Here is a 13,621-nt window from a genome sequence, read left to right as displayed (position 1 = left end):
TCTGGGGGCAAAGAGAGGCAAGTTCAGACTGTGGTATAGATTTGTATTCGTACTTAAATAACTCTTAATGAGATAAATCTCTCATGGTCTTTATCCATGTAAGTATGTGACTGGGAATATTAAAAAGGATGGGCATCACTAAACAACTGTCAAGCTCAAGACGACTTGATGATGCTTTTGATCCAGTTCTCTTGAAGCCCTTTCAGATCAAAGAGCAGACTGTACTAATCTAAGCTCTGAGATTGTTGGTTTATAATTTCCTTTTCTGTTTTTCATATGATGACTTCTTAGATTATTCTAAGTAGCTGTTACTAACCAGTAAGTTAACTGTTTAAAAAGGAAAAAACATTCTTGGCAATTACGCTGTCAGTCTGGTAGAGGGGAATGCTCCTTTGATACAAGTTTTTTTTTTACTGTTTAATGCTGTCTAATGCTGTCCTGAAATATGTTGAAACACTGGGTTCTGTCTATGCTTTCTCTGTAAAACTGTTTTCTCTCATGAAACAGTTTATTAGCATGCTGCCCCTGTACCTGGTGTCTACATTTACTCTTTCCTTTTATTGAAAAGGAAGACATCCTATTGTGTATTCTGCTCTAACACCTTTGTAGCCACTCTCAAATGATTACCTTTTAGTTTGCTTTATGAATAATGTACTACAGGTTCCTTGTGTATGAACAAAGTTACCTATAGCATGTCAGAGCAAGTGAACACGACTTCTTTTATGTATCTACTTGTCTCTGCATGCAGATATATATAAAAAAATCCTTCAGTACTTTTATATATATACGAAAACATGCGTATTTAAAGCAATGAGCACAGGCTTATAGATGCAATATCCTGAAGCTGTAAAAGAAAATGGCTGAAAATCCATAATCTGTTCCTAATCAACCTAGTTTTGTGTGGTAAAACCTATATAGGTACTACTGTGTATGGGTAAAATGTAGCCAAGCTCCTCTTTCTGTGCTGAGAGCTGACTTGTCCATCTTATGTGTACGTGGAATTTATGAACAGGAGGTGCAGTGCTGGCCCATGTATAGTCTAGAGCCATCTCCATAGCTAGGCAGTGGGCACCTGTCAGTGAAGATAGGAATTTGCCTTCAGAGTGATGCAGAGTGAAGCAGAGTCCTGCTTAGCCACTCCAGCAGGAAACTTCAGCTGCTCCCATGTTTTGACTGGCACATCATTGCTGGCACATCATTGCTGTTGTGCATGAGTACTGAAGATTAAAAATCAATCTTCTTGGTTGAAATGTTTTTTTATTATTATTATTATTGGTGTCTTTTTAATGGATGTTAATTTGGGTTATTAACTCTCTGATGGTCTTTCTTAAAGCTGCGTACCTGGAGACAGAACTTCACTGAATAAACCATCACATGCTTTTATTTCTGATAGGAAACATTCATGTGAGAGAAACTTGTCTCAGACGGTCTGAATATGGGGTTTTGGTAAAGCTGTCAAAAATCTCATATGCTGGCTGCTGGGTGACCCAAAAATTGCATGTCGAGGTGTAGGTGAACTGTGATGCCTTTGGACCCTCTGCTAGAGATTTCTCTGAAAATTTGGTCCCTGGTGCAGTAGAAGAGAGCTGTCAGCAAGCTTCTTTACTCATAAGCGTAAAGGCCAGAGGGCATGTAACACCCCCTTCATCCATAACCTGACTCAAACTGCTAGTGGTTGCAGAACGCTATTTAAGTAAAATTCCAGGTAAAATGCCATTTTCTCTCTGGTCACAAAGGATACTGCAGCTGCTTATGGTTCCTTACTGATATATATGTGCATATATATATATATATTTATACATTTAAATTTATTTTGTCAACATTTTTTCTTTTCCGGTTTATGCTGCCTGTTGCTAGAGACATGTGGAATGTTAATTGTACTGTATACGGGTCTCTCCCCACCCCACCCTTGTGTCTTTTCCTCTCCCCTTTCCTTTCTCTGTTCCTTTTGTCTCTCACAGCAGTCTGAACAGCGTTAACAGTAGTGATTCCCGGTCCAGTGGCTCGCACTCGCACTCACCTAGTTCACACTATCGCTATCGCAGCTCCAATCTGCCTCAGCAGGCACCCATGAGGCTGTCCAGTGTGTCCTCCCATGATTCTGGATTCATGTCCCAGGATGCTTTCCAGTCCAAATCGCCATCCCCTATGCCACCAGAAGCACCTAACCAGGTACGTGCAAGCATGAGAACAAAAAAAAGCTGAGTGTGAGCCGGACTCCGTCACATGGCTCACCTTTCACAAAAGGATATGATGTAATTTTGGGGTACCTTGAAGTCAGACTAATCCCTGAGGGTTTGTCTAACTGCACTTCATCCATCTAAAAGTTGGGCCTCTGTTTGGAGCGGTACGTACTGCTTTTGCAGCTGGCAGTGAAGAAAGGGATGAGTCACCCTCAGGGGATGCGGTTTTTGCTCTGGCCCTGAAGGGAGCCTGGATGCCTAACTTTCAGATGGGTACAGAGGAGAAGGAGTAAGAAATCCCACTCTGCAGGAAGGAGTGAATACTCACTTTACCCACTGAGGTTAGCAATTAATATCCTACGCCGATTGCAACTTGTTAGTATCTGACGGCTGTTTATTTTTTAATGGACAAATACCAGTGCCAGAACAGCCTTCTGACAGCCGTTGTATTGATATTGGTGGCTTTGGCAACAAGCATGCTATTTTTATTCCCACCAAATGGGCCCCTACAAAGGGCCTGGAATACTCAGCGTCAAAATATCATTAGCAACATCATAGGAGGCTTCAGTTTTGTCATTTTTGATGACATCCCTTTCTGTGGATAGACTTACATTTAGTAGGTAGCTCTCCCAGTGAAATTTTTAGGGTATCATCAACAACAGCACTGGTTCATTTAGGCCTGGGGCATATTCTTGAGGGAAACTCAGCGTTTTTCTTTCAATATACTTAACTCTTTCATTTAATAAAAATGCTTTGTTTTCAAATGAATACATCTGCAACTGTCCCCAGTCTGGACACATCAGCATTGTTTTTATAGATGACAACCTGAGGAACTTTGTGCACACTAATTAAATGAATGTTTTGTTTAGATTGGCTATGGCTAACCTAAGTGAAATGCAAAAAAGTAAATGAGCAATAATAAAGTAAACTGGAATAGTAACAAGGTAAGGAAGTTGACTTTTAAGATACATACATCGGTTCTACATGCTAGCGTCATCTTTGATTTTCATAGTATCCACTGCACCTGCATAAAAGGGTGGTAATCTACATGATGGTGCTGTGTTTGCTGATGAGGATGTAACTTTGCAATTGCCCTTAGCATGGAAAAAACCCAACACCTCTCTTTGCAAGTTCCCCTCTTAAACAAGGGAGAGAACTTAGGCCGGTATCAGCTGGCAGAACATCCTGAAAGTCGATGGAGTCACGCTGATCTACACCAGCTAAGTTCATACGCTTCCACTTCATTTTAGAAACTATCCATAAAGTTGCAAACTGATCCAAGCATCACTTGAGCTATTCATGAGCTGTAGAAGGCTGCAGCAGTGTGGCGTTGACTTGACAAGTGTAGTGTGTTGGTATAACAAATAGGTATGTGCTCTGTGTGTCTCTAGTTCTGTATACCTTTACGCAGAGGAAAAGGTAACAGATCATTGCCTGGCCGCTTCATCTCTGCTTAAGTGTCTCGCTTTGTATGTTCAGCACTAAGTAAAATGTGTGTGTTGTGCTGACAGATAATTGTGATCGTGAGCTTACTGAGAAGCTGTCCAATTTACAGCGTTATTTCGTGTTGTGTGTCTCTAACCAACTGACAGATCTTCCTTTTGGGACTGTGCTTTGAGGCTGGGTGGTGGGTGGGAGGAGCAGTGGAAGCAGCTGCCGACTGTTTCTAAAGCACTGATGTCATTGTTTCTGGTAGTGACACTGAGGAAGCAGAAAAGCAAGCTCTGCGATCAACAGAGGAAATTAAAAGCCGTATATCTTGTGCAGGTGGATACTTTGCTGATGTTTGCTAGCTATGTGCTGTGGCATCTGCTAGCAGCAGTAGTTTTTAGGGCAACAAGGCCCGTTTTCCTTTAATAATGGATTTTAAAAGACGGTAGAAAGGGGCCACATAAAATCCCCGAATTACGGGAATGGGACTGTGTGAGTTACACGAAGCTTTTGTGCTCTGACCTACGCTGAAAATTAATCTGAGTTCATTCAAAATAACAGATAAAGGATGAAATCTGAAAGAAGAAGTAAGCGGGGATTTGAGCAAGACACAGGCTGTGCCAGAGGAGAGATGGCTGTCAAAATGAACAGGCCTACAGTTGCTGAGGAGTCTTTACAGTTATCACACTGTGGAGAAAGAAAGAAAAAGAGTGATTATTCTCTTTAATTGAGTGTGCAATATTCTGCCATATTCTCTGCAGCATTATTCTTGACATCACTGGGAGCAAAAGCGTTAGCCTCTAACAGATGGCTGTGCATTTAGAAGGGGCTCTTCCAAAGTGCTTTATCAAGCAAGCGCAGTTGGGTGAAAAGCATTGCAGATTTCTTTCTGAAGGTGAACAGTTTCTCCAAATGCCAGGTGTGAGGTCAGCCTTGGTCAGTGTTGCCCTTTACATGTACTGAAACCCCGTAAAGCCCTTGGAAGATCTCCTGCTGGGAGCAGAGAGCATGAATGAAAGTCCAGTGTGGTTGGTGCTGTTTGACCACTCGTGCCCTGTGCAGTACTCAAGCTGAGGATCCGGGATGAGGTGGCACGGTGATGGTGCCATTAAGTCTGTGTTAAGGGGATGACAGTAGAAGGCTGTGCTTAGGGTGAGCACACACAGTGATTTTCATCAGGTGGAAAGTGATTATGGAGCTGGATTTTAGAGGCTGCTAATGACTTGGCAGAAGTGAAAGTGAGGGGAGAGAAAGAAGCGGATTGAAGAGGAGGGGAGAAAAGCAACAGACTGTTCATGTAATCAGACAGCAGGGAACTAAGGCTTTCTTGTTGGAATATTCTGGAAATCATTTTCCCTTAACAGTGAGGCAGAGGGAAATCAGAGGTGAACCTGCTTCTGCATGGAAGCTAAGAAGATTCTACTTTTAAAGAGATTTCATTGCTTGAAATAGCTTGAAGGTGGAATAGGGAAAACACACTGTTGCAACTATTCAGTTGTCCACATAAATTACCACATGTTCCTAAATTGAACCATTAAAAAAAAAGTTAGAGAGATAAATGCATGTATCAGTTTCACCAGGCACTTGTTTCTCCTAAGCATCGTTTTTCAAAAGTAAGTTTTCCAAGGGTTTTTCTGTAGCTGGAAAGGAGAGGTGAGCAGTGCCTCGCTTCTGGAAATGGGACAGGCCGAGGAGGTGACCTTCAGTCCCTGTGCTGAGCTTTTAGAAATGTAGCTGATGTGTCTTTTACTGATTGCAGAGGGACATTGGGCCTGGCTCTTCATTAGAGTTTGGTCTCCTGGGAGACTCTTGTCCAGCAGCAGTCGAGTGCAGGAGGAAGGGAAGGGTTAAGAAAGCAATACTGTGTTTGGATGGAAAGCGTAGCAAAGAAAGGATGCAAATAGTCCAAGAACTTGGAAGAGTGTGTGAGAGACCAGACGCCATGCTGCACATACATAACGTACATCTGAGGGACTGCTTGTTGCTGTGCAGAGCAGTTCTAACTTTCTGCTGATACTGTTAACATCAGGGTTTTTCTCAGAAGAGGTGATTTGAGAACGGAGCAGAACCACCGTTATCACAGCTGTGGGAAAAAAATAACCTCCTGGGGGTAAAGTAGCTGAAATGAAAGAACTAATTTTAAAAACCGTTCAAATTAAGGCATCATTTTTAAAAGGGATAAACCAAAATCAACTGAAAAAAAGCAACCCAGAGTCACATTGCTCACTGCGGGGGACGTGAAGCAGAACTTGCTCAGCCCCGTGTTGCCTGTGTGTGTGCCTCTGCACTCAAGTTTGGAGGCCTTTTGCCCAAGCAGTAGCCATGCAATTTCTGTTCTCAGCCACTCATGTACTTTCTGCTAAGGAATGAAGGGTGGTCTGTGCTTCCCACAGTCAGATCCTCTCAGCCAGTCAGGACTGTTTCTGCAGTCTGATCCAGGCAGCATTTTGCCTGTACCCACTCTTTTTCTTTATGCTTTTCCCTCGGGAGCTCAGTATTCTTCCATCCCCATCAATTTCTCACTGACTGAATCCTTTTTCAGCAAGGCATGAGGCTTCCCGTTCCATAGTGGGAATTTCTCAAGATGGAGAGATCCAGTTTCCCTACCACCACATCTTGCATTTTCTTCAGCTATCAGGGTGTTTACCCCATGATATTTTGGCTCATCCTGTGTCTCATTGCCTGTTAAATGACCACACTGAGTTTGGTGTGAGAGTCTTCCTTCTGTCATTATTTCACCTTGGAGTCACTTCATTTCAAAAGCTCACTGTTTCCAGTCTTCTCTGCCACACATCACATAAGTTGAACAAATCTTTGCATCTTCAGGACTTGCATTTTTAATCTTTTTCCATCTGCTGACTACAAGGAGCTCAATTGCTACCAAACTGCATTTATGACCCATTTTTATCACTATTTGACATAATCTCTTTAAACTTCTGGCTTGCAAATAAGAGTAGCATATTGAGTGTAAACTTCAAATTCTCCCTTCAGTGGGTCATATGGAGAAACCAGCAACACAGCACGTGGAACTCACATCCTTTGCTGTCCATCCTGTCATGTGTAGGGTACTCAGACCCAAAACAGTCTTCCAGCAGTTCTTTTGGGTCATAAACGTGAGGTTTCAGAAGGTGTTCTCTGGAATAATGTTCCCAGCTTTATCTTTTCCTGACCCCTGTATAACACTGGTAGTATAGGTGTTCTCATGGTGAGTGATCTCAAACAGCTGCTTTTGCAGAGCAACCCAGGACTTGGGCAGGCAGAACTTGGAGGTTTACTGTAAAAATTGATTTTAAGAACATTAAAAATAGGCTTATCTCTGTCTAATGCACCGTAGTTATGTTTGAAGGTGGAGTCATCTGCAGCTCATCCTTGTTAATGTGCTTATCTTCAGAGATATTTCTCCTGTAAAAGAAGTTGCTTTCAATCAAGAATGTAGCAGATGATGCAAAGTCAAACCACTGCATCATCGAGTACCCCATGGCATACTTTTCACTTTTCTCCTTGTGAGCCATAAATACTCTTGATTCTTCTGATCTTGTGTTCATCTCAACTCTCTGAGGTGAAGTTTTGAGCTGAAAGGGCATCATACCACCCCTTGAATACAAGCCTGTTTGCTGAGCCCTCAGGTACCTAAATACACTTGCCACGGTGCATGCAGATCTGATCTGATGCCAGCAGGAGGTGGGGTGTGCATTAGTTGTAAAAAATAATCCTCTATGTTACATGCTCTCTTTTTGTCTTCTTTTTAGCAGTCTTTGCAGAGTTTTACAGCTCTTACTTAAATCTGCAGTTCACTAATAATTTCAGGGTGCTCTTCAATAGCCCTGGTAGTCTTCACTGAAATCTTAAAACAGTGGTGTTTCATCTTGGGAGATTGGCATCTCCTTTTACGTAGGCAGTTAGCAATACATGCATTCTTTATATGTAGATTCTAGTGAGCAGAGAGCCAATTTCTGGGTGTTAGCACTGGTGGTTCCTCTGCAGTGCCTCTCATTCAGATAGCATTTTATTGCAGACTCGCCCCAAGCTCTCATCCCAGGTAGCTGTTGAAGTTCTGTTTCAGTTGAGATTTCCCTCCCTGTTCAGAATGTTGTTTGTTGAAAACTGAGGTGCTGCTACACAAGCTTGTGTACAAGAACACGTTTCTGGATTGCCATTCTCTCTGATGTGACAAAATGTTGGTGACATCCTTAGATAGATGTTCTTCACAGGTCTTGGACTACAAAAGGATGAATTATTCTTGCCAGTGTTGGATTTCCTGGCAGTGAACAGAGCTCGGGACTGCCCTGACCTCTTTGCTGCTGTCTTTGAGCATTTCAGAGCCCCTGGTTGGACCTGCATGCACATCCCCACTGACGGTGATCCCGATTGCAGTTAGTAAAATGTTCCACATGCTCGTTCACCTTGGAGTAAGGCCTGTCTGTAGGTGCATCACGTGCTTTTGTGGAGGTGTTACAGCAGTGAATGCACATAGGGGCATGCACTGAAAAGTGGCAGAGAAGTTCCTTGCAAGAGGCTGAATGTTTGAGCCGTTTGTTGGACATTCGATGTCCTGCGTTTTCCTTCCCTCTCTGTCTAAGCCCCTGATATTTTCCGTCTCTGGTGATAAGAGGAAGCAGCTGGCAAGCACGTGCCACCATTTGTGCACTCAGCAGAGTACATGCACCTTCCTTTTGACTGTTGGGCAGAAAAGCTTGAGTCAGTGCTCTGGGTGTATGCATACTCCCCACAGAGGCACATGCATACAGACTTTGGAAACGTCCGGTTTGGTAAGTATTGCTTCTTTCTCTATTCTATAATATTTGAACTCAGATGAACTTTTCACAAGCGCTTTTGCGGGTCAGAAAATCTGAGAACTTGTGAATGTGACATTTGCTGCTCCATGTTTTCAACCTAAACTTTGTCTTTCAAGTACGGACGATCTGCTTTTCTGTATGAATCGGTTGTCTTGGTACATCGCATGGTTGGACCATCGGTCCATTCAGCTTCTTGTTCTGAGACAGCTAACAGAATTGAGAATCTGAGATGTAATGAGGGGTTGAGGCCAATCCCTCATTCTCAAGCAGTGTGGCAAGTTCTCGCACTAAGCAATTGGCTTGTTTTGGTGTAGATTTCCTGAATGTTAGCAATGGTTTTGAGTGGTTTCTAATTATTTAAACCCTAACCCTCTGCTTCTCTCATCCTTCCCTTTCTCCTCTGTGTGTCTTTGTTTATGTGCTTTTTGTCTTTCTTTTTTGTTTGTATTTTTTTTTCTTTTTGACGGCTTGTGTATCCTTTCCCTGCGTTGTGGTGCTGTTTTACGCTGCAGAATTCGTCCAGCTCTGCCTCTTCTGAAGCCTCTGAAACCTGCCAGTCAGTGAGCGAGTGCAGTTCCCCCACCTCAGTCAGCTCAGGCTCCACCATGGGGGCTTGGGCCTCCACAGATAAGGTGAAAAACTTCATCTCAAAGACATACAAACCTGCTAGCTTGTTATCCAAACCCAGCAACTTTTGGACCAAAAAATGTGCATGGGACACAGCCAGGATTCCTCTCTGGGAAGATGAGAATAGGAACTACTGCACACTCCCTTAAAATTGAATCTCTTTGAATGAACCACGGCGACACCTGAAAAGGAGCTGCCAGGGGGACACTACAAATTGGCCATTTTGCAGAGTAACCTTCTAAGTAAATCTCGGTGTCCACCTTTTCTGTTTAGAGAGACTGTGGGACGCTGCCCAAACCCAGCTGGTTGCCTGACAAAGAGCATCTTTGCCAGGTTTTACCATTGGTGGCTTCTCCACTCTCTCCCATTAGATAGCACGTGTTAAGCCAAGCAATTGGGTTGTGTTTCTGAGCAAAACAAAAAGAAATACAAAACACTGTGCCGGAACGTGGTTGGAGTAAATTGTGGGGGATACCCTCAGAACCAGGGGAGGAAGTGAGTGCAGTGTCCATTCTCATCTGGTAAATCCTTGCTGTTGGGTTTTTTCTTTTCTTCCCCTTCCATGTCATCACACGGCCAGATCATGTCATTTTCAAAGGCAGCATGCTTTTCCTCTCTGTCCACACACATCGATTAAATGCCACCAATGCGAATGCCTTCAGTATTGGAAATGTTTTGTTTCTGTGCCTGCAGACTAACTAAATTGCCAAAGCTTGTCCCAGTGTGCCACTTTCGTGGACAGAAGGCAATGCTGCTCAGCCTGGAGACAATGACTGCTAGATTGGTGTCTGAAATTTGTTATACCGAGTAACAATTTTCAAGCAATCTCAGTTCTGAACCACGCATTGTATCAATTTTCTGTTGTTTATTCGTGGCAAGGCTAAGGTCTTTTTATTTATTTATTTATTTTAAGATATGGCTTTCTCCCTAGAGCGTCAGAGTCACAGTGTATTTTCATATTCATTCTGTTTATATTAATTTCTCTGTTTTTGTTTGTTTATTTGTTTCGTTTCCAGTTGTCTAATGGGTTTTATCACTGTAGTTTATCAAGTGACCCATCCGTAGCTTCAGTTGGTGCAGGTCCTTTCCCTCATTTCCCGCCTGTCTCCCGCGCGTGGACTCGGGCTCCCTCAGCCCTCCTTCCAGACTACGTTCATTATTACACCATTGGGCCAGGCATGTTACCATCATCTAAGATCCCTAGCTGGAAGGTTTGTGTTCCTTTTGTTGTGGCAGTCCTCACCTCCTCATATTGAGTGTGCGCACAGCGGGTGTTGCTACCTTTCAATCCCTGTAATTGCTGTTGATTTGCTCTGTTGAAAATGGCTCTGAATGGGCACTGCATGGTGATAATCAGCTAAAATCCAGTACTAAATATTTCTGAATGACCTTGTCAATTCTGGCACTTTCTAAAACACATTAAGTAAAACATATTAAGGCTGATAACAGCTAGATAAGAAGGAGTAGTTTAGCACTGGAACAGATGTAGCGTTGTTGAAAGCACTCTGGGCTCCATTCAGCAAGCAGAGAGTGTGTTGAGTATCCTCAAAGCTCTCAGTTGGGCAGAGAAGTGCAGGCTTTGCACCCAGCTTGTGTGGTGAAATCACTCATGGAACAACGCAGTGTTCTCCCTGCCGCTGCTGGCCTTGGCCCCCCCTAAGCCATAGGCAGTGTGCTCTTGTAGGTTTCTTGTGGGTTTAGAAGTTGCTTGGCACCAGGTGAAGCCCAGCAGTGACAGCAGCTGCCTTAACTTTGCTGCTGCAGGCTGAAAGAGCTCCCACAGCTTGTTCTGTTGTCTCGGGTGAGACCATAAAACCTGTCAGAGTGCAGCAACTCCTTTCAGTTGCTGCAGCTGGATCTGTGAGGATCTCCCTCCACATCCAGATGTCTCTGCTCTGCCGGAGCATGGACTTAGCCCTGCCAGGCACTTCCCTGTGGAGCAGTGCCCTGGAGCAGGGGGACCAGGTCTCCTGTCTGTTGCCCTGAAGTTTCACTCTGCTGGAATGCAGCTGGTAGTGGCTGCACAGGTCCTCGATGCCTGTGGATGCTTACATGATGCTGCATATGCACTGTGGGACCTTCTTGTATGTTTAAATTGAGATGCCTTGTTGCAGACCCCTCACTTATCTCTCCAGCAGTTGGAGCCTGAGACATAAACACAAGAAGTTGGCCACAGTGATCCCAGGGCTTCTGTGTCATTGGTTGTGTCTGTGCTAGAAGCTCTTTGCCAGTGCATTTTACAGCAAAATGCTTACAGCAGAGACACGGCTGTCTAGGCAAAGCACAGCTCTGCATGGGTTAATCAAAGTGTCAGTCTTCCTTCAGTACAGCTCATTACTGTGAACTAGAATTCAGCCAATAAGGAAACTGAGAGATTGCTCAGAGTAATCTCTGATGTATCAAAATTTTGTTTAGGCATAATTTTTCAAACTGTAGACGTGTAAGAACGTATCAGAACTTGTGTACATCTAGCATTGCTGATTGGACCTTTATGTGTATTTTGTGTTGCTGGCCTCTGACTTTTGCATTTGAATTTCTGAAAATACAGGCTTTCACACAGGGGTATTTCATTTAGAGGAAACAGTAATGTTAAAATACTAAATATCTTCATTGAAGAAAGCTTAGGTAGAACAGGAAATGTAGGTTTCCTTTAAAAAAGGAGATGGGTTTTGTAAGTGAAGATTTTTAAATAACATCAAAATCAGTTAATTTATGGCCTTATATAGAAAGGCACATCCAGTTTGATACATCATCTGCAGCCTTAGAATTGCCCTTTTGCACTGTTGTATTTGTGATTGTAGCTCAGTGACTGACGAAGGCTATCACTAACAAGCCCATTTCCCTAGGACTGGGCCAAACCAGGCCCGTACGATCAGCCAATGGTGAACACGTTGCAGCGTCGGAAGGAGAAGCGCGAGGCAGATCTCAATGGCGGAGCTCAGAGCGGCCCACCGGTCCCACCCGAGGAGGCCCAGAGACCTCGGAGCATGACAGTGTCGGCTGCCACAAGGGTGAAGCTCTAATTTTGAATGTGCTTTCTGGTGCAAAGGAAATGGCTGTGCCAGCTCCTGCCCATACTTTGTTGACATGCCTTATCTTGGCACATACGTATCCAGCAGGTGGGACTGGTGTGTGGTGATGCGGTCAGTTGAAGTTGCGTGGACGTGAAAGAATGTGCTCTTGGGCTGTTGGCATTTGTAGGGCAATGACAGCCAAAGAGGTGCCTGTTCTTAAGCCCAAGCGAAGGGTTGGGCACAGTCCTCTTGGGTTGTGATGGCGACAGGCTCTGCTTGGGAGAAAGAATGGCTAAAAGCTGGTGAAGGCTGACCAAACCTGCATGTAATGAATCTCCTTTCTGTGTGTAACCAGCAGGGTGAGGAAATGGAGCCCTGCGAGGAGCTGGCGCTCGCTCTGACAAGAGGTCTGCAGCTCGACACCCAGAGGAGCAGTCGGGATTCCTTGCAGTGCTCCAGTGGTTACAGCACCCAGACCACAACTCCGTGCTGTTCAGAGGACACGATCCCATCTCAAGGTAGCCAGCCCTGAACTGATGTGCCATCCAAGATCTGTTCTCTTTCAAAGCTTTCAGCCTGGCCCTCCTGCACTCGCCCCCCAGCAGCGAGGAGCTGTATTCCTTGCAGCTGCCGCTGGCTTTGCAGTCAGCTTCAGGGAAGGGTTGAACATTGCCATTACGAAGTTCCTTCCAGCCTGGAATGCAGCCTGGATTTTTTAGTTGAATACAATTCTGGTTTTCTGCGTAGTGTGCTTAACACACTCATTTTCTTGTACATTCCTAGAATGAGTTTTAGTTTAAGGATGCTACCAAGATAGAGTTTTAAAGAAAGTGCTGGATGTATGTTTAATGGGCTAAGTGGAATGATGTTGGTATTGCACCGTGCACTTCTTGTGGTAGCAGTATCCTTTTCAGACTACTGTCTTAGCAAAATTGTACTCATGAGCTTTGCTTTCTTGTTCTGTCAGTGCTCTGATTCTGTTCTCACTTCTATTTTGTGACCTTTTATTTCCTACACAAACAGAAATGGCTGTAGCTGGAAAAAAGAATGTGTTGGAGACCTTCACTTGGGCAAACTTGGGAAGGTGCAGTAACGTGTTGGGTTTTGTGCCATTTCAGACCCAGCAGCAAGCTGAGAGGGACTGAGTTTTGTGTTGACAGTTCAGCAAACCATGTTGTTTGCTCAGCTGATATCCTTGCAATCGCAGGGTGCCATAGGGCTTGCAGAGGGCCTAGCTTGGCTCAGCATTTACGTGGAAAGGAAGAAACCCAATGCAATTATTAAAGCTTAGGCTGAGTTTTCAGAGCTGACAGCTGGGATTTACTTTGTTTGCAAAATAATCAAATTTGCTGCTGAAATAGTTGGTACGCCATCCCCTGAGCCACCCATTGCCTATTCTAAAGCAAATTTTTTAGTCTCTGGCTGTTTTAAGCATTTGTATCTAGAAGAGGTAGCATATGGTTCGTAGGATGCCGGGTTTGGAATCTTAACATCGGCAGCAAACACGGAGTCTTTGTTGCTTAATTAGTTCCTTTAAGAAAAGGTACTGAATGTGTACAGCTCTTGTTCT

The 13,621-nt window shown here is 44.0% G+C and overlaps 1 protein-coding gene across 25 annotated transcripts in view; it reads left to right on the top strand.

The window, feature by feature from the left end:
- The window catches only part of MTSS1 (MTSS1, I-BAR domain containing), a 118,420-nt gene that overhangs the window by 101,614 nt on the left and 3,185 nt on the right, over positions 1–13,621 (top strand). For 5 of the 25 annotated variants that reach the window (XM_015283094.4, XM_015283100.4, XM_015283091.4 and 2 more), the window contains 5 exons: positions 1,962–2,172; positions 8,923–9,042; positions 10,054–10,248; positions 11,884–12,048; positions 12,407–12,569. In XM_015283094.4, coding sequence (XP_015138580.1) covers positions 1,962–2,172; positions 8,923–9,042; positions 10,054–10,248; positions 11,884–12,048; positions 12,407–12,569 — 854 coding nt within the window. The remainder of the gene's footprint in view (positions 1–1,961; positions 2,173–8,922; positions 9,043–10,053; positions 10,249–11,883; positions 12,049–12,406; positions 12,570–13,621) is intronic. The other 20 variants (XM_040679252.2, XM_015283099.4, XM_015283097.4 and 17 more) reach the window with 13 other exon arrangements.

Source organism: Gallus gallus, chromosome 2 (assembly GCF_016699485.2).
Source record: "Gallus gallus isolate bGalGal1 chromosome 2, bGalGal1.mat.broiler.GRCg7b, whole genome shotgun sequence".
NCBI lineage: Eukaryota > Metazoa > Chordata > Aves > Galliformes > Phasianidae > Gallus > Gallus gallus.
This window is presented reverse-complemented; position numbering and strand designations above follow the sequence as displayed.